This window comes from Mesoplodon mirus (genome assembly GCF_964341445.2).
Source record: "Mesoplodon mirus genome assembly, chromosome: 4".
NCBI lineage: Eukaryota > Metazoa > Chordata > Mammalia > Artiodactyla > Ziphiidae > Mesoplodon > Mesoplodon mirus.
Window position 1 is genome coordinate 147,177,140 of NC_138979.1, and position 22,347 is coordinate 147,199,486.

The window sequence follows — 22,347 nt, forward strand, 5'->3', positions numbered from 1 at the left end:
TTCTTGTCTCACCATGTCAGTCAGACAATACTGGCAGTAAGTAGAGGTCAAAACCTTTGTTTTTGGAGAAAGAACAACGCTATTTAAGTCTGTGAATGTGGAATGGGAAAGAAATTGTAACAGGGTGCAGTGCGGGTAGGAGGAACTCTTGATTTTTCAACTAGAGCAATCAATTTCTTCCACTTAAACCCTGGGGGAAGAGGAAGGAAGTTTCAGCTAATGTAAAGGGGAAATTTCCTTACACGGGGCCACAATCTGTCTCCTGACCAGTTTCTGTTATGATATGGAGGATCCTGAGCAATCCTTCTAGTATGTGATGCTTTGATTTACAATTTTTTGAATAGTGCATAGTATATTCAGTGTTGTGAGTCACCATATTAAGGCCACAAGAATGTTCACACTTCATATTTCCATTATCAAAACTGGAGAAACAGGGCTTCCCTGGTGGCGCAGTGGTTGGGAGTCCGCCTGCCGATGCAGGGGACATGGGTTCGTGCCCCGGTCCAGGAAGATCCCACATGCCGTGGAGCGGCTGGGCCCGTGAGCCATGGCCGCTGAGCCTGCGCGTCTGGAGCCTGTGCCCTGCAACGGGAGAGGCCACAACAGTGAGAGGCCCGCGTACCGCAAAAAAAAAAAAAAAACTGGAGAAACACACTGGGACCAAAGTAGAACCGCAGAAATTTTACCAACCATGACTATATTTGACATCCCTGTTCTGGCTGATTTTGAAAACACTGTGCAAGGTCTTAAAATATTCCATGATCATGGTTCAATCATGTCCCTGGTCAGCTCAGACTGATAATACAAGGTACTTAGATTAAGAGCTCACCTGAGAAATGATAGTAGTTAATATTGATTAAATGCTTATGATGCACCAGGCTCTGTTCTAAATGCTTTTATATATAACAACTCATTGAAGCCTCACAACAATACTGTAAGGCATGTTCTACTGATTTCCAGAAGAGGAAACTGAGACTCTCAGAGTTCAATCGACTTGCCCAACATTGCATGATTAGAAAATGGTAGGCCAGGATTCAAACCTGGGCAAAGCTACTCCAGATACTATGCTCTCAGACTACTGCCTGTCAAGAGACTGCTGATTCTGATTGGGACTGGGCAGCATCTGAAGGACTTGTCCAAAGATTACCAATGTGCTACTTTCTTACCAAGCCCAAAGCACTGTGATGCTTTAAAACCTTTTGAAGGTTATTCTGATCATGAGTCAGTTACATGTGAGCCATCCCAGAGGACCAATAACAGGTTATAGAAAAACGATATTACTTTCTTTTGCTCAAAAAGTAATAAGTCCTCCTAGAATAGTCAAATTTATAGAGACAGAAAGTAGAATGGTGGTTGCCAGGGACTGGAGGAGGAGGGAATAAGGAGTTAGTGTTTTATGGGTAGAGGGAGTTCTGGAGAGAGATGGAGTACTGGGTACACAGTAATGTGAATGTACTTAATACCACAGAACTGTACTTTAAAATGGTTAAGATGGTAAACATTATGTGCATTTTATCACAATTAGAAATAATATATTTATTTATTTATTTATTTATTTATTTATTTATTTTTGGCTGTGTTGGGTCTTCGTTTCTGTGTGAGGGCTTTCTATAGTTGCGGCAAGTGGGGGGGCCGCTCTTCATCGCGGTGCGCGGGCCTCTCACTATCGCGGCCTCTCTTGTTGTGGAGCACAGGCTCCAGACACGCAGGCTCAGTAGTTGTGGCTCACGGGCCAGTTGCTCCGCGGCATGTGGGATCTTCCCAGACCAGGGCTCGAACCCATGTCCCGTGCAATGGCAGGCAGATTCTCAACCACTGCGCCACCAGGGAAGCCCAGAAATAATATTTTTTTAAAAAGATAATCACAGGAGGAAATTAAATAAATAATGAATTCTCCTGACGTTTTATTTAATAAATTATCAAATGGGTTAAGATATAATCAAGGATCTTTCTTTTGCAACTTATCAGAACTTGTCAAACTTTAATTTGTTGTCTAATTAAGACTTAACAACTTCAGTTACTTTTTATGGATGCTAGATAATGAGATTATAAGAAAGCAATTGCGAATCCAGTTATATTCAATCAGTAGAACTAGTCAATGTTTCTCCACATCAAAAAGCACTAATAAAGTAAAATCTTTAACCAAAGTAGAATGTAATCACCTTATACATGAACTTGACATTGTAGATTCCCTGCATCAATTAAAAATTAAAAATTCAAAGCGTTCAGTTTGCATTTTTATAGTGTTTATAAAAGCACTTGCTTTGTGACTCCTAATGGTTTCTCTACATCTGTATAATCAATCCTGTGGATGACCATTACCTTAAACATAAGTTCAGTGATATATTATTTCAATATTAATACATTACATTTGCAATGGAGTGCTATTATCTTTGAAAGCGTTTTATATTGATTCTCTCTTCTCTCTTCCTGTATCCATATTTCACTTAAGAGCATCACCATGCACCCACATGTCCAAGCCAGAAACGGAAATAACTCTCTAAGTTCTATCTGTACTTCACACAGAATCTCTCCATCCTAACGCCTCTTGCTCTCCACTGCCACAGCTTCTACCCTACCATGGAAGCCTCTCAACTCACCTCCCACCCCTTGCCTGCTCCCACTCCAACCTTCCACGTCGCCAAAGCGCTTTCTCAACACCAGTCTGAGAGAGCTCCTATCTCACTGACAAAACCTCAAATGACTCTCTATTGTCAAGAGAATAAAATCTACAGTTCTTGCTATGCCATCCAACAGCTTTAAGCTTCTCACAGACTAGTCCTATCCACCATTCCATTCTCCGTTCCCTTCCCCAGGAGGGTCTAGGCATACCTGGAACCACTTGTCATTATCCCGTCATGCCAGCTTTACAACTCTATTCATTTGTACTCCCCGGACCCTCTCCCTAGGAAGTCTTCCCTGCACAATTTTCCAGCACATGACATCCTTCAAGACCCAGAAAAAGAAGCTAGTTCAGGCAGCTGCCGTGGACAAGTCTAAAGTCTAAAGAGGACATGGGGGAGGAGAAAAAAATCTCCTAAGTTCCAGCATCATATATAACCCCACTATAGTAGATTAGGAACAGCAGTTGGAACTATAAACGTACCATTGACGAAGGCTATATATTTAAAAATCTGAACTTGGAGCAACTGCAAAAAAAAACACAAAACCCAAGAACTGTCTGTAGTAACAGCCCTGATTTCAGTAAGTAACCAATCAGGGGTGGATCACTATGGGCCATGAACCAGATTGGGACATAACAGAAGGTCAGCGATACTGCATAACAAGGATGATGGAAGGAAAGAACCAGGACCAGAACGATGATGTCTCCCCAAACCTTCCTGGTTCACTAGTGCTTTTGTGAGGAAGGAGAAATAGAATGATCTAAAGCATAAATCCTGGCCCAGCTTTGCTTCTCTTCCTTCCCATTTTTCACCCATAGCAGACAACACTCACCAATCCCAGCAGTCTTTTTCACAGCATTATTCTCATCTCAGCACCCATGTCGATGAGTCAGTGCATACACATACACATGTACAACACACACGCAAGCACACCCACTCATATAACACTCATCTGTTACCTTGATCCTGAGGTTCTCAGTACTCACCCCAGAGCACCCACCCAGACACCTTTCTGCCTAGTAGTTCTCAAATATTTCCAACTAAGTAAGCACAATAGAAAAAGAAAATCAAGTGTGTATCCCAAGGGCCTGTGTGTGAAGTCTAGTATATGATGCAGGAAGTTTATTTAAAGTCTCAATTTTGAAAACTACATGTGAATTTACTCTTCAATGCATCCATCTATTTTGTAATAAAAAATAGTGTTTTAAAAGGCTTGCTACTGGAAAAAATTGGCTTTGTCTAGTCTGGCTCTGAGTGCCCTTGATCCTTAGCCAAGTGTCTGCATACCTGTTTGAGATGCACAGTCTGTCCAATTCTGAAAGCCATATGCACTCTCAGAACAAAGGATTCCTCTTTGAAAAAGCAAGAAGGGAGAAACGTGGCTTTAAGCAGAGTTGTTCTCTCTGAACTGTCTTCTCCGGGCCTTATCTTGCTAATTTCTCATCCTTTAAATCTCAGTTCCAGAACCACTTCCAGTAAAAATCTTCTTCTAACCTTCCCTTCTATTAAGATGCTTGACATAGCATCACGTACATCATTCTATCATATTTCACAATAAAATATAATTGATGATCTATTTAACTGTTTCATAGACTATAAGTTTCTTGAGGAAAGAGGTTTTTTAATGCTCTATCCACAGCACTTAGCATAATACCTGGCATGTAAGTGTATAAAAATGAATAATTAGTTCCCATCTCTTTACTGTTGTCCCCGGTGAACACTACATTATAAATATTTTTGTCTACCAATAGTATTTTACAGAACGTAATGATTAATCAATGTTTCCATTTTATTAACCAATAACATTTTACCTGAGCATGCCATAAAAATAATAAGCTGAAAGTATTTTTTGTTAAAAATACTTGCAAATTTAGATTGTTGGTGTTTTGGTTTGCTCATATGGGTTCATACAAGTTTTAGCTAAAGGTCTAAATCCCCAACATTCAAAATATAGGTGTCTTACAAAGTCATTCACAGGACTTAGTATATAACAATTCCCTGATTTTATTGTAAAATCGTAGAATCCTGAGACAAAAGGAATATAAAAAATATTTGAAGTAGTGTAGTTCAACTTCTCACTTCTCACTTAATTGAAAATAAGCCTATTTTAAACATCCCCAATAAGTGATCATGCAGTCTTGTACTTGAACCCTTCCAGTGATGGGGAACATGCTACTTCATGCTATATTCCCTTTTGAGCAGCTCTAACTCTTGAATCATAGACTTTTCCTGCCATATGAAGAGACAGCAACATACATAGGCAGGGCCAAGTAGAGATGAAGGAAGCTGGCACAGATTACCCAGCCCAGCAGTCAGAAGTGGGCTCAGTGCCTGAATTTACTTACAAATCCCATATGAAGACTTTTAGCCAGGCCATCTACCCTGGGAACTCCTGAAATAAAATTTTCACCAGGCCCAAACCTGCTTTTAAGTTCCACTTCATTGGAGCCTCTTTCACCTCAAGTAACTGCTCACACTTTAAGAGACTAGAATTGAATTGGAAAGACTATAATGCCTTGCTCTCCACAAACTAATGAAAAATGAATGCACCATTATTATTCCTATTACTAAAAGAAAACGAAGATTTAACTTGTAATGGTCTGCATCTCAGTGCAGCATCCCCTTCTTGGGGGCAGGTGCTAAGCTGCCAGGTGCTAAGAAGGAGGAGCTGTTAATGGCAATTGTGTCAAACTAATCTCAAGGCAAACGACTGCATTTTATCATGTAAATTCTCAGGATAATTGAACACCTTATCAAAGACATCCATCTAATTAATTTTTTTAAATGTCAACAGAATTCATTTATCATCAGATAGTTTTAATCATAACTGTCAATAATTGTTTTTATTTTTTAAGTTAGCACTCTCGAGTTTTTAAAAGAAATTCAAAGTGGTATGACATATGAAAATTTTTTGCTGATTATTCTTATAACACAGAAACAGGAGCAAGAATTTACACTGTAATTGACTGAATATTGGTCACATGAGTCATACACAAAAGATACAAATCCTACTTCTAATGTCTATGAATAGTCATTGATTCTGTGAACTTTGAAAGCTTATGAAAATGTGCTATGATCCCAATATAGTACTAAGAGCATTTTATGTAATCAAAGGAAAAAATAAAATAAATCATCAAACAATGAAATTCTGACACTGATATACTTGACTCTCTGCTAGGGATTATGGAGACTATTCGAGACATAAAACCTGCCTCAAGGGACTTGCAGACTGGACAAGAAGAAACATTCATGCACTTGATAGAATACAAACAAGTACATGTATGCAAATCACCACTGACGCAAGGATAGGAAGGACCCCAAATGCTTAGCTTACTATTTCAACAGGCCCCAGGAAGAGTGTGGTTTAAATAAACATTCCTGAAAATGCACGTGTTACCAACTAGGACATGAACCCCAACATCTGGTCCCCATCCTGGGATCTCACTAGAAGACTTATCTGTGTCTAGTTTTGGGTCTTGGCTGGAAGCAAATAAAGAGAATTATGCAAATTGTCTGTCATCACCGCTCAGATTAGCTAAATGACAATACAGTCCTCTGCTACCTATTAATAGGCCACCGGATCCTAAACTAATCTAAGAAAGTATATAAAGTGTTTGTCACAGTGCCTGTCTGCCTAGCACTAGGTGCTAAATAAATGTTAACTTCCTTCACTTTTATCTGTTTTCTCTCTTTTCCTTAACTAGCCTTGTTCCCCAGTCAAGGTATAAGTACATTTTTATACTTGAGCATGGTAAAAGAAAAACCATTTAACTTCTTGATATCGATATCCAGACCACTGCATTTGCAAACCTCAGTGCTCATTGTACATAAGGGAAGAGTTTACAAATAATCTCTTACATCTAAGGGAAAACCCTGAGCTAAATTCTTCTCCATTTAGACAAAGTTAATTTGAGTCCTTTGGAAAATCCCCAGACAGAGGAAGGAACATTTGGCCCACAGGCCTGACTCAGCCCACGGCCTGATTTCATCCAGCCTGGGGGTGAGATAGCTCTGGGCAGCCCGGTACAGAACACCTTGAGAACAACTCCTACCCTTGAGCCACAGGGGGCTGCTGGGGTCACCCCATTTAGAAAAGTCACTGGCGGTTTAAGGATCTAAGCAACTGTAAGAATGCAAATTACCATTTCAAAGGGAAGTAAAGCCAAGAACCTAGTCTCACTCCAGATTCTAGAATTTAGGAAAGCTTTCTTACCTACTTCTCTTTTCCTTTTTTTTACAAATCCATCCCTTTATATAAAGATAGAAATACAGATATATTTTTGGCTTCCTCGAAGGGCCTCCCTCCCTCTGTGTATTTCTCTGTTCCCTAACTCTCTCCTTTTCCGTGTCTTAACTCCCCTCCCCTTTGTTTATTTGTGTCCATTCCAGGGGTCAAGCTTCCTCCCCCCATCACCACCCCTCTCCAACCCCATTGCCCCCTCTCTTCTCCACCTTCATCTCTCCTCCTGTCTCTCCAGCTAAGATTCCCATTATTGTCTTCTCTCCCTGAAAGATAAAGCTGAATTCCAGGTCCTGGCTTTGTTGTCTTGTAAGACAGTGTTATTTTTCCTTAAACTATATTTCAAAGGCAGAAAGGCACTGTGGTACAATAGAGAGAGCATGAGACTCGGGAGCCAGAGATGTAGCTCACATTTGTAAAATGAGGATCACTCCATAAAGGACATCAGTGTTTCATCCATTCTAAAGTTCTTAAGGGAGGTTGGTGATTATTATGCAAATAAATAAAATTGACAGGGAATTAATAACAATAATAAGAATAGCCAACATTTATACAGTCATTACTATGTGTCAAGAACTACAAATATTAGCTCACTGAATCCTCAAACCACCTTATGAAGTTGGCACTAAGAGTTGTGCAGAGAGGGTGAGATTTTAAAAAAAGAGAAAGAAAGTGAGATCATGAATAAATGTTTTCTCTTGCAAACATTTCTTTTACTATTGTTTTTACAATTTTAAAACAAGGCTGTAGAGTTGACCATTTCCATTTCAGTAAGAAAATCAACTAAATTAAGTCCCACTTTACTTATACACAGTCATCTGCTGATTTTTTTTCCTTGAAGGACAGGGACCTTCACAGAAAAAAAAAGAAATTCTAGGTTCTTGTGATCAACTGATGTACCAACCCTTCCTTTAATGAACTGAAAATTATGTTTTACAAGATTCATAATAATGTGATTATACAGTGGAGCATGTCAACATCAATTCAATATCAAAAAGACATCTTCACAAGAGCCATCACAGTGCAAACATAGTCATTATGTGTTAACTGATACAGTTAAAGGTTGACCTTGATGTCCCCCATCTGGCAGAATGGCGGAGCTTTTTTTGCTTTTAACAGATTGATAAAGATTCCTTTTAGGAATCAATGTTCCTGGGAGTTATTATAATAGTTAGATAACTACTGAGCACAGAGAAGATCACTACACTTAAAAAAAAAAAAAAAAAAAAAAGTAACACAGACGGCCTTGACAGGCCACTGCAAATTGTCCCTACTCCTAACACATGTTTACCTTCAAGATAGGATACTTCTGGGACTCATTTCTCTAGAAAGTACATTACCTCTCTTTAAAAATAAATTTTTTAATTGCTCCACTTTATTCACAGAAATGAAACCAATTCTTCTGAGACTTCTGATATGCAAGCATACAAATTATAAACAGGAACTGCTTGGCCTTTAAAAGGTTATACAATTTCTAGGTGTTTATTCTTTCTCATACTTATGGTAAAATAAAATAGGAACACTTCTCTAATGCCATGGATTCAATTTAAAAAATAAACTCACACAAGTTCAATTCTGGTAATGCAAACATGCTGGGTTGCAATTTAATTTACCGTGTATTATCTATAATAAAAGGTTTGCTAAATAAATCAATAGTATGATCAGTAGTAGTAACTCCAAAATTCTATATATGATGGTGCTTAGGGGCTACAGTCTGGTTGGAGTAGAAGCCAGTTGACTTAGTATTTTAAAGCTGGATTTGCACAGGGAGCACCTTTTTACTTTGATGATGTGCTCATATGTAAATAATAAAAGTAGTACAGATTTTTTAAAATATTGCATGTATATTTTACATAAAATTGAGAAAACATTAATTGTTCACATCAGAAGATATCTATTTATTTGTTTGTTTGTTTATTTATTTATTGTGACTTTAGATGGCTGATGGGGATATTATTAGAGGGAAAATTAATATCTTCCCCTACTCCAACCCCAAGCATCTCCTGATAATCAGTAAAGGAATGTTGCCTAACGTAACCACTGGTTCTAAAAACTTTAGTAATGACTAAAGTGTACACAGAAGTGTACAGTGTACATAGAAAAAGTGAATAGACAAATGATACATCATTATCTAGACACTACAGATTCATATAGACCCACCATTTAGCCCTTCCCAGAGAGGCTGAGACTAGCTACTGGCCATTGGGAGAGCTGAAATGGGAAACCAGCATGGCGTCTCCTAGTTCACACACTTTCTCCCACTTCACCAGGGCCAGTTTGGAAAGAGGATGGCTCAGTAATCCTTTGAGAGCCACAAAGTCAGTTACCACATATTCTTGAAACTAACAAAATAGAATTTATGGAATGCAGACTTTTCCTTAATTTAGACACTTCATAATAGACTATGTTGTTATTTTACTGCATTTATTTTTATATTCTGGTTACATATTTAAGTATCACCTACTCAACTACATAACTTGTGTGTGTTTGTGTGTGTGTGTATGCAAACGCACACACACATAGTACATGTTTAATAAATATTTGCTGAATAAATAAATGGATGATTCAATGAGATTTTATTAAACCATGAAACTATTGCTGCTGTATAAACAGTGATTTATATGACAGTATCTGAAATTATTGATCTCTAAGAGAAAGTTATTTAATTCCTCCATCCATAAAAGGCCTCCGAAAAAATGCCAGAATTTGTGTCCAAAACGGTGTTTGTAAGTACACTTTCCTGAGCAGAGATTCCAAAGCTTTCATCAGATTCTCCAGTGAGGATCTATGATCCTGAAAAGATAAAGAATTACTAAACTAGGGCTTCCCTGGTGGCGCAGTGGTTGAGATTCCGCCTGCTCATGCAGGGGACACGGGTTTGTGCCCCGGTCCGGGAAGATCCCACATGCCACGGAGCGGCTGGGCCCGTGAGCCATGGCCGCTGGGCCTGCGCGTCCGGAGCCTGTGCTCCGCAGCGGGAGAGACCACAACAGTGAGAGACCCGCGTATCGCAAAAAAAAAAAAAGAATTACTAACCTAATGTATCCTCTCTATTATATCTCCTCTGTCATATAAGCGACCAACCCAGCTATGCTTACATGCCTCCAGTAACAAGAAACTCACCACCATATGAGGTAGTCCAAGCTATTTTCATATTTCACGGCTTAACTCATGATCGACCACAGTTCCATCCTCCAGAGTCATGTAGAACATACCCAGTCCCTATGCCACTTGGCAGCTTTTTATGTATTTTTAGGTGGCTGTCATAACCCATCCTATCTTCTCTTGTGCAGGCTGTAAATCTTCAGTTCTTTCAACCAGAGTCCAGGTTTCTGCTACCATCTCTGCTCCGATGCTCTCAGTACCCTCAACACTTGGCCCAGCCCTGCATGTGGTCAACCCTCCTGGAGCCAAGCACAACTCTCAGCTCCTGGTTCTGGGCACCTTGAGTTAATAAGACTAAGAGTTCCTCACCTGGGGGGAAGCTGGCTTGCTCCACTGACTGAGAGTTAACTATGGTTAAAAAAAAGCCTCTATTTCTTTCTTTATATGTGTTGCAGTTTCACTGTGACCCTCCTATTCTCTTCATAGAGTTAGTTTGAGAAACCTACTGCAAGAAAAATCTCTGGATTCTCAAGTTCTGTCATTCCAAGTTTTAGCTACTGTCTCCCTCACCCAGCTTTTCTCTCTCACTCTAGTTCAGATAGGTTTTCATCTAGGTTAATGCCTTACAAGTATGCTACTTTCACTGCACAGTCTTTTATGCTTATCCTGTATATAATGTCCAGAATTTTTAGCTGTACTTAGCAAGAGGGATAAGGAAAAGCTGTCTACTCCATCTTTCCAAAGTATTAATCTATTTATGGAAGACTTTTAAATCTATAGAGCTGTAAGACTAGCATGCAAGTACCTACAAGCCCACAGGGCCAATTAATTTAAGCTTGTGGGGAGAGGTGGGGGTGAGGTGCAGGGGCTGGCTTTCACTGTGATAGCCTCTCTGGGAGACAGCCTCTTCCAGACTACCATGCACACATGGGGCAGCTTTCTACATTTACTGCCCTTCCACTGAGCAGGAGATTAAGAGTAGACCTCACCTGGCCCCTATGAGCATGCCTCAGCCCTGCTCCAGCCACAGTTCACTCTTTAGGACATGAAGAATGGGGTGGGTCGCCACTCCAACTGCACCCTTCGTAGCCAAAGTGTCTCCCAATGTGGATTGCCAGAACCAGCTTCTCCCCAGCCCCACTTTTCTTCGCTCTCCTGCCATTCCCCACTAACATTTGGCTGAGGTTCAGCTAAGCACAGCAAGCATTTTCTATTAAAACACCTAGGGCCGAGGTGACATGATTTTTTTCTCAATCTTTATTCTCTTAGACCTCTCTTCTGCATCTGACAGTGCTACCAGGCTTCCTATTAGTAGTTCCTTACAGATGTAGAGTAATTTGCAATTTGCATGTACCTCCTCTTGTTATCTCATTTTATCCTCAAAACAGCCCTATAAGGTAGCCAGGACAATGGTATCATGCCCATTTTACATATGAAGAAACTGAGACATAAAGCAAATTTGCCCACATTGACAATGATATTAGGTGCCAAAGCCAAGACTAGACAAATCTGTCTTCTTGGTCAAGACTAATTCTATACCATGCCATCTTGAGTTCCATGATACTATAATAATGAGGGGAGTTACCACCTAATTGCCAGGCACTCTACAAGACCTAGTGCCACACACACAGAATCTAAGGCTGAGGGAGGTTCAATAACTGGCCTAATGTCACTCAGCTAGTAAGACACAAGGAGCACTTGCTCTGTTCTTGGCCCTTTGTTCCTCCCATACTACATAATCTCTTCCAAAAAAACTAATTTATTCTATCGCTTCTCTTCTAATTTTCTTTTAATTTAAAAAAATTTTTTAATTTATTTTTGGCTGCATTGGGTCTTCATTGCTGCACACGGGCAGAGGACTAAGGACAGAATCATACGATGCTTTTACAATATGGAATTAGTTAACGAATTCCCCAAACATTTTAGAATATATCAAATATTTATGGAATTAGAGTCTGTAGTAAAAAAAATGAAAAAGATAGTTCAGGAAAAAAGAATAAGTAAAAGAGATGCTTGCAGATAACATGTTTCACATTTAGGTTAATAACCCCAAATTGTATAAAACTGTAGTTTTCAAGAGGCAGTATGTTACATTATAGAGTTTTTCTCAACAATGGAGAACTAGAGAAGAATTTAAAGATGGCCACAATTCTGTGGAGAGTGCATTTTTTAGAGAGCCAACTTGAAGTTAACTGTGGTTTTTGTGATGAGTACTGTTTCTGGTTTCATTTGTGAGCTGTTCACTCTTGAGAAATATGCCTTCTCTAACAACCACAGGTAAGGTTAGGTGTATTGTTTTCTCTTATGAAGGAATAAAGATCTTGGTATAACTTAACAGTTTCCTTTCTGTTTCCCCCAATAAACAGCAACCTCACTTGTGCTTAAATATCAGTAACTGAGAGGCAATCTATCTCTTTTCTGGGCAATTCTAATTATTAGAACTTTCTCCTTCATTAAGTGAAATGCGTTTCTCTGATTTACCCACCAGTCCCAATTTGGCCGTGTGAAATCACCTCGGTCAAGTCTTCATTTGGTTAATAAGATTTCTTCTAGTATTTGAATTTTACTTTCAGATCTCCTTTCATTCTCTTATTCTGGCTAAAAAGTCTTAATTTTTTCAACCATTTCTCAAACAGCATTTTTTTTTCTAGAAGTCACACCAATCTAGTCACCTTTCACTGTACTACAGTGTCTCTAAACCATGGCACCCATCATTTAGTATAAGATTCCAAATTCTGTCTGCTTAGAACAGAATCTAGGGGAACTATTACCTCACATAATGTGTACCCAAGACTTTCTATTAATACTATCTAAAATTACATAAGATATTTTAGTAATTTCACCATACCACTAGCTCATATTTAGTTAATTACAACCCTCAAAGTTCCCATCCCCCACAATGAACTATTTTAAGTTGTCTCCTACATTCTGAACATATTAAATAGAATTTTGCAGAACCTACAGTCAGAAATTCATAATTTTACAGGCTACTATTCTTCCCTCCCCTCTAAAATCCCCTAGCTTTGAAGCCCAGGCCACTGTGTCCTTTCCTAAAGATATCAGCACCAGTTCACTGTATTCTCCAATTGCTACAATCATTGCAATTTCAGAAATCATGTAGGTAATTATCTCACTCCCAGCCTTACCATTCTTCTGGACGCCACTCCTCTGATGACCTTGTCCTCCACTACATCTGTCTCCCAATCCCCTCAATAACTGTACCCCCTCCATAATCTCCATATCAAACACTCCATCGTGAATCTTATCCTTTCAGCCCCCTTACTCTAGTACCCCGGCTCCTGCTCTTCTTCAACCCTGCCAGTACGAACAACCCACTGTTCACATCATCTTTTCACTGTGCTTCATCCCCCTCTGTCCTCCTTCCTCCTCCCCGGATTCCACAACCCGCCAGTACTCTCACTGCCTTGCACACATCCTTAACTCATCTGCCCATCTCATCTTGTCATACTTACCAGAAAAAAACAAAAACCAATCCAACTGTCCACCTATTTGAAATCAACACTGATGGGAAAAAAAGACAACATGTATGGTAACTGGTCTCGCTTTAAGCTCATGACCTTCAACTCCAAGTGGGCACTGGGGATGCTTAGAATTCCTACCATTTCCCCTCGACGTTTCACTCTCCCAATCTCCTACACAAAACTTGTATACCTTCTCCCTTCCTCTCAAACTTCCAACTCCACTCTTGCTTTCACTCTGCTGTTGACCTTTCTTCCTATTTCACTGAACTTCTACCTATCCTCAGCCCTACCCCTGCACCTGTGCCCTCTTCTCTGTCTTTCCTCCAGTTATATCCATGAACTGTCCTTACGTCTATCTAACATCATCCCTCCACTGTGTCCTGATCCATTTCCCCTCACCTGCTCAGGGACATAGTACAGGAAATGCCTCCTCCCTCTCCTGTACCATCCATCTTTCCACCCCTATTAAATCATTTGTATCATCTTACAAATACACTTTAATATCCCCCATAGTAAAAAATAATTAAATAAAACTTTCCCTTCTCTTGATCCCAACCCTCCAGGTAGTTATGTTCCTATTTTTCTAGTTTCCTCCTTCAAAAGAGTTATGTCTATAATATTGTCTCTCATTTTCTCCTTTCTCATTTTCCTTAAAACTCATTCCAACCAAAGTTTCCCCCAACAATTCACAATAAAACAGCTTCATCAGATTCATGGCTTCCTCATTGTCAAATCCAATGGCTGATTCTCAGTCCTCATCTTACCCAACCTACAAGCAGCATTTGACAGAGTCAATCATTCCATCCCTCTTAACATACATTTCTCTGCCTTCTGGAATCCCACTTTTTCAGTTCCCCCTCTACATCATTAAGCCATTTTTACTCAGTTTCCTTTGCTTGAAACTCTGAGTATTTGGGTATCCCAGGACTCCTTGACCTCTTCACTGTCAAAACTCACCCTCTGTTGGTGATCTCAACTCTATGCCAACAACTCCAAAATGTACATACTCAGACCAGACCATTCCCCACTCCTGACCTCTACACTACCTGCTTGACATCACTGCTTGGCTATCTAATGAGCATTTCAGAGTTAGCATTTGCAAAACCAAACTCCTGGCTTTTCCCCAAAACCTGCCCCTCCCAAAGTCTTCCCAATCCCAGCTAATAGCAACTCCACTCTTGCATTTGCTCGGGCCATAAAATGGTGTCATCCTTAACTCTTTTCTCTCACACCCGTACAAAACCCATTAGGGATACACTGTTAGCTTAACACTTAGAATATATCTAGAATCCAAGCACTTTTCACCCCCTCCAATGTATCACCCTAGTGCAAGCCACTAATCATCTCTTGCTTGCATTATTACAATAGCTTCCTAGTTGATCATTCTTGCTCCATATTCCTCCCCTCCTCCCCCATTTTAGATTCTCAACACAGTACAGAGTGATCCATTAAACTTAATTTAAAACTTAACTCTAAACATGTTCCTCCCCTACTGTAAACCCTCCAGTGGCTCCCATTAAACTCAGAGTAATATCCAAAACTCTTAAAACGGCCTATAGGACCTAATCTGCCCATCACCCTTCACCCTGCACTCTGAGCCCATCTCCTACCATTTTCACCTTGTTCACCCCAGTTCAGTGACCTCCCTGCTATTCCAGGGAGTACTTTCACCCAGGGCCTTTGCACAGACTGTTCCTTCTGCCTAAAATGATCTTCTGCATCTGCATGACTTACTCTGTCACTTTCTTCAAGTCTTTGCTTTAATGTCACCTTATCAAAGAGGACTTTTTTGACTATCTCTCTCACTCTACTGCTCTATTTTAACTTTCTCCTTAGGACTTATCATACCTTGACTTTTTTTTTTTTTTTTTTTTTTTTGCGGTACGCGGGCCTCTCACTGTTGTGGCCTCTCCCGTTGCTGAGCACAGGCTCCGGACGTGCAGGCTCAGCGGCCATGGCTCACAGCCCCAGCCGCTCTGCAGCATGTGGAATCTTCCCGGACTGGGGCATGAACGAGTGCCCCCTGCATCGGCAGGCGGACTCTCAACCACTGCGCCACCAGGGAAGCCCAAAAGATAAACTTTTATCTGTCCTTTTCTGTACCGTATCCTTAGTGCTTAGAACAATGCCTGGCATAGAGCAGGGGTTCAATAAATAATAGTATAATCATGAATTAATTAAATAATGCTCTATTGCTGAATTTGATGACAATGGTTGCTGCTGAAGAGGGATAACAGCTGGCTGGTTGAAAGACTGAGTGTGAATACTTCCTTTTCTCTGAATACCCTTTTGTAGCTTTTAAATTTTAATATCACGTGCATGTGCTTCTTACCCCAACAAGGAATTTTTTAAATTAGAGTAAAAAATATTTTAATAAAAAGAATTTGCTTTTGAGTTAACATTAAAATCAAAAATTTTAAATAGCAGTGCTACCCTCTACCATATCAATCATCTTTTGAAACTTTGTGCTATTTGCAAAATTAAAGAGCGTGCTTTTTAATGTAAGTTGAGTACTTTCTAGAGTTCCTGTGCATTAGTAAGTGCTGTGCATATGTTGGTAATTCAGAATATGAAAAAGAGAAAATTATGTTTTATGGGCATTATTTTTTTAGTGAACAAATGGGAATTGCTGGTGATCAACATGTTTATTATTTTCTAAGGGTTTATAAATATTCAGCATAATAATGCATTCTTAGATTCTACCAGCACTCAGCAACAAATATATTGGCTTGTAAGTTTTAAATATCCATTGTTTTCCCTTTTCTGAAAATCATTCCCCATTTCAACTTTTCTAAAATTAGTCTTATTCTCAAGAGATACTAGGAATGACATCAAAACTGCTCACCACACTCATTCTATACCATGAGCTATAAAGTAGTTGGCTCCGAAGAACCAATCTTATCAGAGCAGTGATACAGTATTCTACTTGCTGTTTACTTATCCTGGGCTTCCAGTCTTTCTTTCCGTATGTTTTAGATTGCCCAGCTTAAGAATCACTGTCCATTTTACTTATTTATTTTTAAATGATCAACTTTCGTGAACTTCCATTATCTCATATAGATATAAGACTAAAAAAATAGAAAAAAATGTTTTCCTTGTGATGAGAACTCAAACTCTCTTAACAACTTTCATATATTACATACAGCACTGTTAATTATATTAATTATGTTGTACATTACATCCTGAGTACTTATTTATCTTATCTGGAAGTTTGTACCTTTTGACTACCTTCAACCAATTCCCCCTCCACCCACCCACCCCACCTCTGGTAACCACAAATCTGATCTCTTTTTCTATGAGTTTGTTTGTTTGTTTGTTTGTTTTGGAAGTATAATTGACCTACAATACTATGTTAGTTCCTGTTACACAACATAGTGGTTCAATATTCCTATACATTTCAAAATGATCGCTGTCCATTTTAAATAATACGGGTTAAATGTGAACTGAGAAACTCTTCCCTCTCCTTTTTTTCATTACTCTCACTAGAGCGTCTTCCACAAGCAGTGAGCCTCTCTAGTTCATGTTCTTCTCATTGTTCTTTTTGCCCTCAAATATTATTTAAAGAAATAAAACTGGTTGTCTTTCATCTTTTGACCATATTCTTTCATGGAAAGCATTCCTGTGTGGTTGTATTAGTCTCTTGAAATATGTCTTTTATTTTCACTGCCGTCTATATTTTACAGTGCCTTTTTTCAAATCTCCCTTAGTCACCACTGAGATAATTTCCTTTAAATTTAAAATAAAAGCACTACTAACTAATACAAGGATCTCTAAGTACTATTTAGCCACAGTTACTTCTATGAAGAAGATAGAATTAGCTAGATAGTTAGGTAGATAGATAGATTTTGTTTTCCCCCAGCTATGCCCTTTGAGCAAGCTATGCTAGTATTTATTTATCCTATGTCGACCTCAGAAAACTAATTCATGCCTGTGTGCCCATGTGGTTAGATTATTATAATATCCTTCTAAACAGTCTTCCAGCAACGACTTGGGAATGAGGAAAATGAAAAATGACATAAAAGAACTGTTTAACTAAATACTAATGTGAAACAGAAAGGTGCACATGTCCTAGGAAACCAAAACCTGTGTTTAGCACAGATCCTTACACAAAGGAGGCATTCAATAAATGTTTACTAAATTGAATTGAATCTCAGTGGTCTCTCACTTTACAGATAATAAAAACTTTACACAAAATTTTTGGAAGCTTTGTCTATCTTCCAGGCTATGCAAGATAGACAGTATAATGAACAAAATAATCCACAACTCTTCTCCAAACCCTCAGAGTCAGAAGTAGAGGAACAGCCTAGAGAAGAGATGGGAGCAAGAAGGTCTATGGTGTATCTGAGGGACAATGAGTAGGATGGGTTTCCTGGAACAGTGAGTTCATGAAAAGGATGTTATGCTGAAAGCTCTGATAAAATTTATTTATCAATGTATTTTTAGGGTATGTGTTTCTAAATTTTAATTTAACCTAATTTGAATTCCCAATATGAAAGGATAAGTACTGTAGTTACTGCCAGAAATGTCACTGATTATATTCAGAGCCTATGTCCAGAGAAATAAATTGCATTAGAAACTCTTATTTTTCTTATAGGTCCTGTAAAATATTGTAAAAGCTAGTGTACTGTTCCTTCCCATTTCAATAGAACTGTAGCTTTCTTAAAAGGTGAAAGAAAACAGAAGACTGAAATTTACACCTTCTGAAGACGATTGCTGGGAATGACTCAAAAATTTTAAAAAATGTACACATCTATCAAGCACATCCAAAAGAAAAGACAGCTAATCCAGTCTCTACATGGATTTTAGAAGATGATTGGTAATGTGTATGGTACAATTTATTATATTAAACAGAATAAATGCAGGACATATAAACATTTCTGAAAGGTATTTAAATCATGATGGATTAAGAATAGTTTTTTCCAATAGAGTATCACATTCAGCATTTGAAAAATATAAATTTATGAGCACTGTAGTCCAGGTAAATTTGAAAAATACCTCTCTCTCCCTCTCTCACTTCCCTCCCCCTTGGCAATCATCTAGAAATTTAAGTCAAATTATCTGTAAGTCAATATCACTAAAGCAAATCATCACACTGGGCTGCTTTCTCCAGACCATTCTCCACTCTTATTCATTTTGCCTTCCATGCATGAATCAGTCAATGAGTTAATTTCCAAAGTGGCCAATGAGTTAATTCTTACCATTGCATTTTGTTCAAATATTCTATTTTAAATTCTTCCTTTAAACAAAGAGTGATTCTTCTATCCTGGTGTTATTGTATGCTCCTTTTGAATAGTTTCCAGGAATAAAATAACTGATCGTGAAAAAACAAAAATGTTTCTCTTCACATTCTTTGTATAAAGTTATTCGATGATGGCACTGTTTCATGATTAACAATCTAACATGTTGTAGCCTACATATAGTGCATTAAATGTTCCCTTGGCAACAAACATCATATCATATGCCCATTATCAATTTTAGACATGAAAAATTGTAGCTTTAGAAAAAAGTGTTACTTTTTGTTAAGGACATTTCCATCCCACAAAAGGGACAGAAGCAATGAGAGTATCTGTACTGATGGAGTACGGGTAGAGAATACAGTACTGACAGAGTTTTATAGTGCAACTTTAATGATCTTTAAACATATATTCATTCCAGGACATCACTGAGAAATATTTTTGGAAATATTTCTTTAGGAACTTTAATTACCATCAATGTATAAAAATCAATAACAGAATTTCTGTCCAGATAGCATGATCAGTGGTGTTTTTCAGAAAAAAGTTTTTAAAACATCAATATCTGTCTTAAATTTTAGAATTCCATTTGAGAAAGAAACAAAAGCTATTTACAGTGCATCACACTCAAAGTCTAAGTTACTTCTTAGTTTGATTTGAGTCCCAAAGAGCACCATTCTTTTTAAAAAAAAGGAAAGCCATGTGCTTAATAGGCTTCCTCTGGATTTTGTCCCTGATTTAAGTTGAGGATGCACCTGCTGACTCTGCTTATTGCAACAGAACTGCCAAAACAACAGATAAGGAAGCTGGCCCAGATTTTATTTGAATTTTTTAAGATCTAGTTATTTATTTAGATATCATTTCCGGCATCTGGGACTCTTATAACAGCCCATACAGTCTACTTAAAAAGAAACATACAAACTTAAAACATTAAACAACCAACAACTATATGAGAAATTCCTTCAAGCAGCAATAATAAATGTAAAACTTTCTACATAAATATGCAAACTATGTGCTCCTTCTGCCTCCCTTCATTCTCCTCCCATCCAAAGTTAGCATCATGTTCGATTTTATTAGTGTATTTGTTGCCTAGGATAGGAAACCCCTAATATATTCAACAAAGTAAAATATTTCTATAGTAATATTAAAAATTTCAAATGCCTACTTTGTCACAGTTGTTCTAGGCATTTTGTATATAGCAACTATTTTAGTGGATAGTATATTACTGAACAGGGGGCGCTTAGCTTCCTCTCCCTAGTTCACCTAACCTTGGGGACACCAATGGGAGGTGGGCAATGTTTATAAATGATTTACTTTGATGACAGTGGATAAAGGTTCTGTACTATGAGCTACTCTCAATGAAGAACGGTAACGGTAAACCAATGAAATGTGTACCTTCCTTTGTCTATTAGCTTCTGCCATCTTCTTTTGCAATTATAAAAAGTTTTGTTTTCTCTCCATTTAGATGAAGAAGTTGAGATCTCTCTTAGTCTTAAATCCTCCCCTCCTCCACATAATAACTAATATATGACAAATGGGGTTTTCTGCTTTTGAGTCTTTCTTTCCTTTTCCTTTCTCTCTTTTCTCTTTCTTTACTTTTTTTCTTCCCTTCATAATGCTTTATTCGACACATTCCCTAAACCTCCTTTCCTCAGCTCAAATCGTTTGTACTAGAGAAGAATTAAGACTACCTAAGGACTACCTAAGACACTCCACACGACCCTTAAGAGAGGCAATGGCTTAAGAAAGGGGTTCCCCTAAATCAGCTGCCATGAACAAGCATGCCAGTCCCGCCCCCCTTCCCCTCCTGCAGCCCAGCACCCCGCCTTCAAGAGCTACATTTCCAAAACTACACAACTCTCATTCCACCACAGCAAAGCTTTCTCCGGGAACAACACAACACAGCACCCTCTACCCCACTCCCTGGAAACACAGAGCTACCCAAGCCGGCAGCCCCTCCCCAAAGCTCGCCTCAGGCATCCTTCGGACAGAATGCTTCAGGATCCCTGGTCCCCGCTGAGCACCAACGTGCTCCAGTTCGGAAGGGGAAGTCAGGCGAAAGGAGGGCGAACCCAGGGCAATTTCCAAAGGACCAGGCAGGTTCAGACTGATGGTAAACTGTGCCTGAACACTCACCGCCACTCAAGCCCTCTAACACCTCAGCCAGCGGCCGCTCTAAAGGGTTGCAAGTTTCACAGCTCCCTTGGAGATGGGAGCATCCGGGCAGCTGGGAAAGAAGGGTTCTGGGCGGGAGCCGCCACAACTCCCAACCTTCTGGCAACGCTGTCCCTCTGGAATTAGACGCACCTGGGCGTTTCGGTTTAGTGTGCGGGGGGAGGGGGAGATAGAGGAGGGAAAGGGAAAGGGGCTACGAGTAGGGTGTGGCGATTCTTGAAGGGAAGGGAGAGTTAAAGTCACATCTCTGTCCTGGATCGAGCAGGGTCTAGGGGCAGCAGGCCCGCCCGTCGCTTTGTTGTCAGCGTCCCCCGTCGCTGGCGCGCGCCGGGCGCACAAACACGCCTCAGAATATCCTCCCAACTGGCCAAGCGGGCCCTACAGCCCCCAGCCCCTTCCAAGAAGGAAAAAACTTGTACACAGGCGCGGCGGCAGCCAGGATGCTGCGGTGTGCCTCTGAGAACAACTTTGAAAGCCGGAAAAATAATGATAATGAAATAAAAGGATCAGTAGTATTTTGTTTTCTTCCGAGCCTTTGGAAAAATAAAATTTCTGTCCCTACCAGTCCGCTAATATTTACAGTCGCCTGTGGCGAAGGGGGGTTAAGGTTGGTGCTCAAGATAGAGAGCTCTAGGTAGGTGCATAGGCGAGCTGCAGAGAAGGGGACCGGCTGGGGGACCCGAGTCCCCGACGCCATTTGCGGGGCAGCGGCGCCCGCCCGCCTTACCTGTGGATGCAGTTTCCATGGCAACGGGCGGCGGCCGGGCGGGGCCCGAGCCCAGTTCCCGCGGCGCAGCTTCTCGGGCCCCGGAGCCCAGCCCAGGTCCGGGCTCCCCCGCCTGCGGTTCGGGCTTGGCCCCTTTCGGCGTCACCGCTTCTTCCTCCCCCTCGCCCCGGTCCCCGAACCACTGGGACCCGGGACTGGCCAGCGACAGCAGCTCTTCTTTGGGATCGGGCGGCGCGGCCATAGTTGGCAGTTCCCCGGGCGCAGCGACGGCTGCTTGGCGGGGCCGAGGTGCAGTGACTGGGCGGGCGGGCGGGCAGGCGCTCCCTCCTGCTGCCCCCGCCGGGACTCAGGGCTTGGGGAGGTTGCGGTGTCAGCGCCGCCGCCGCCGCAGCTGCTGCAACTCCGGCCGAGCTGCCGCCTGCCGCTTTCCGCGTTTCAGCTCCTCCTCCTCCCCCTCCACTTCCTCCCGGCCCCGCCCCGGCCGCTGCCTGCGCTCCTCCTCCTATTGCCGGCGCCGCCGCCGCTGCTGCTTCGCTACTCCCAAGCCTGTCATTACGCAGGTGAAAAAGGCCTGCTTGGTCCGAGTCTTCCTTTGCACACGTCAGCCACCGGTCTGCAGGCCTAGATTAGGGGATGTGCCACATCCACTTGAATCTTCCTCTCATGTGGGGGAGAATCAGAGAGGATGAGCAGGTAGAAACAGCCCCCAGCTGAAGAGTGACTGATTAGGCAAGCTGCCCTCCCAACTCGTAAAGTTAAACCT

At 40.5% G+C, this 22,347-nt stretch overlaps 1 protein-coding gene across 1 annotated transcript in view; it reads right to left on the minus strand.

Moving 5' to 3' along the window:
* Positions 1–21,994, minus strand: part of RTN1 (reticulon 1) — a 243,797-nt gene extending 221,803 nt beyond the window's left edge. The window contains exon 1 of the mRNA XM_082617434.1: positions 21,585–21,994. Coding sequence (XP_082473560.1) covers positions 21,585–21,825 — 241 coding nt within the window. The 5' untranslated portion in view covers positions 21,826–21,994. The remainder of the gene's footprint in view (positions 1–21,584) is intronic.
* Positions 21,995–22,347: the final 353 nt, after the last annotated feature.